Source organism: Aptenodytes forsteri, unplaced genomic scaffold, assembly GCF_000699145.1.
Source record: "Aptenodytes forsteri isolate BGI_AS27 unplaced genomic scaffold, ASM69914v1 Scaffold258, whole genome shotgun sequence".
NCBI classification, from domain to species: domain Eukaryota; kingdom Metazoa; phylum Chordata; class Aves; order Sphenisciformes; family Spheniscidae; genus Aptenodytes; species Aptenodytes forsteri.
The window spans coordinates 2,827,523-2,828,413 of record NW_008795250.1 but is presented as its reverse complement, the minus strand read 5'-3'; the positions used below and the strand labels follow the sequence as shown (position 1 = coordinate 2,828,413).

The window sequence follows — 891 nt, the reverse complement described above, 5'->3', positions numbered from 1 at the left end:
GGGGGGGGGGGGGGGGGGGGGGTGGGGGGGGGGGGGGGGGGGGGTGTTCAGGGCTGCCGATGCCGCGTGGAGGTGGGGGTGCGTGGGGGAAAGGGGATAACGCAGCTGGCTCCGCTCCGGCTCCGTCGCAGGTCGGCGGCCACTGCAAGAACGTCCCTACGCTGGAGTACGGCTTCCTCGTCCAGGTGAGTGTCCTGCATCCAGCTCATCCCCATCCCATTGCCCAGGGCATCCTCCCCCCTGTCCCATGCCCCACTCATCCCTATCCCGCTGCCTAGAGCGTCCTCCCCGCTCATCCCACATCCCGCTCAGCCCCATCCAGCTTCCCGGAGCATCCTCCCGAGCGCCGTGGCCACCGCGGGGGCTGACTCCCACCATCCTCTCCCTCAGATCATGAAGTACGCGGAGCAGCGGATCCCGACGCTCAACGAGTACTGCGTGGTGTGCGACGAGCAGCACGTCTTCCAGAACGGCTCCATGCTCAAGGTGCGGGGACAGAGACCAGGCGGGCGCGGGCTGTCACCCCGTGTCACCGTCCCCGACCCTCCCCACGGCCCCCCCGCAGCCGGCAGTGTGCACCCGGGAGCTCTGCGTCTTCTCCTTCTACACCCTGGGCGTCATGTCCGGCGCGGCGGAGGAGGTGGCCACGGGCGCAGAGGTAGGGGGTGAGCACGGCGGGTGACCACGCCGTCACCTGAGGGTGCTGTCCCTTCACCCCATGCTCTGTCCCCAAGGTGGTGGACCTGCTGGTGGCCATGTGCCGCGCCGCCCTGGAGTCCCCCCGCAAGAGCATCATCTTCGAGCCTTACCCTTCCGTGGTGGACCCCAACGACCCCAAAACACTCGCCTTCAACCCCAAGGTAAGCGCCGGGGGGCAACGTTCCCCCCTGC

General features: G+C 69.2%; 1 protein-coding gene across 1 annotated transcript in view; it reads left to right on the top strand.

Annotated features, from left to right (window-relative positions):
- Positions 1 to 891, top strand: part of PARP6 (poly(ADP-ribose) polymerase family member 6) — an 8,010-nt gene that overhangs the window by 3,830 nt on the left and 3,289 nt on the right. The window contains exons 9-12 of the mRNA XM_009278919.1: positions 132 to 185; positions 391 to 486; positions 566 to 658; positions 735 to 860. Coding sequence (XP_009277194.1) covers positions 132 to 185; positions 391 to 486; positions 566 to 658; positions 735 to 860 — 369 coding nt within the window. The remainder of the gene's footprint in view (positions 1 to 131; positions 186 to 390; positions 487 to 565; positions 659 to 734; positions 861 to 891) is intronic.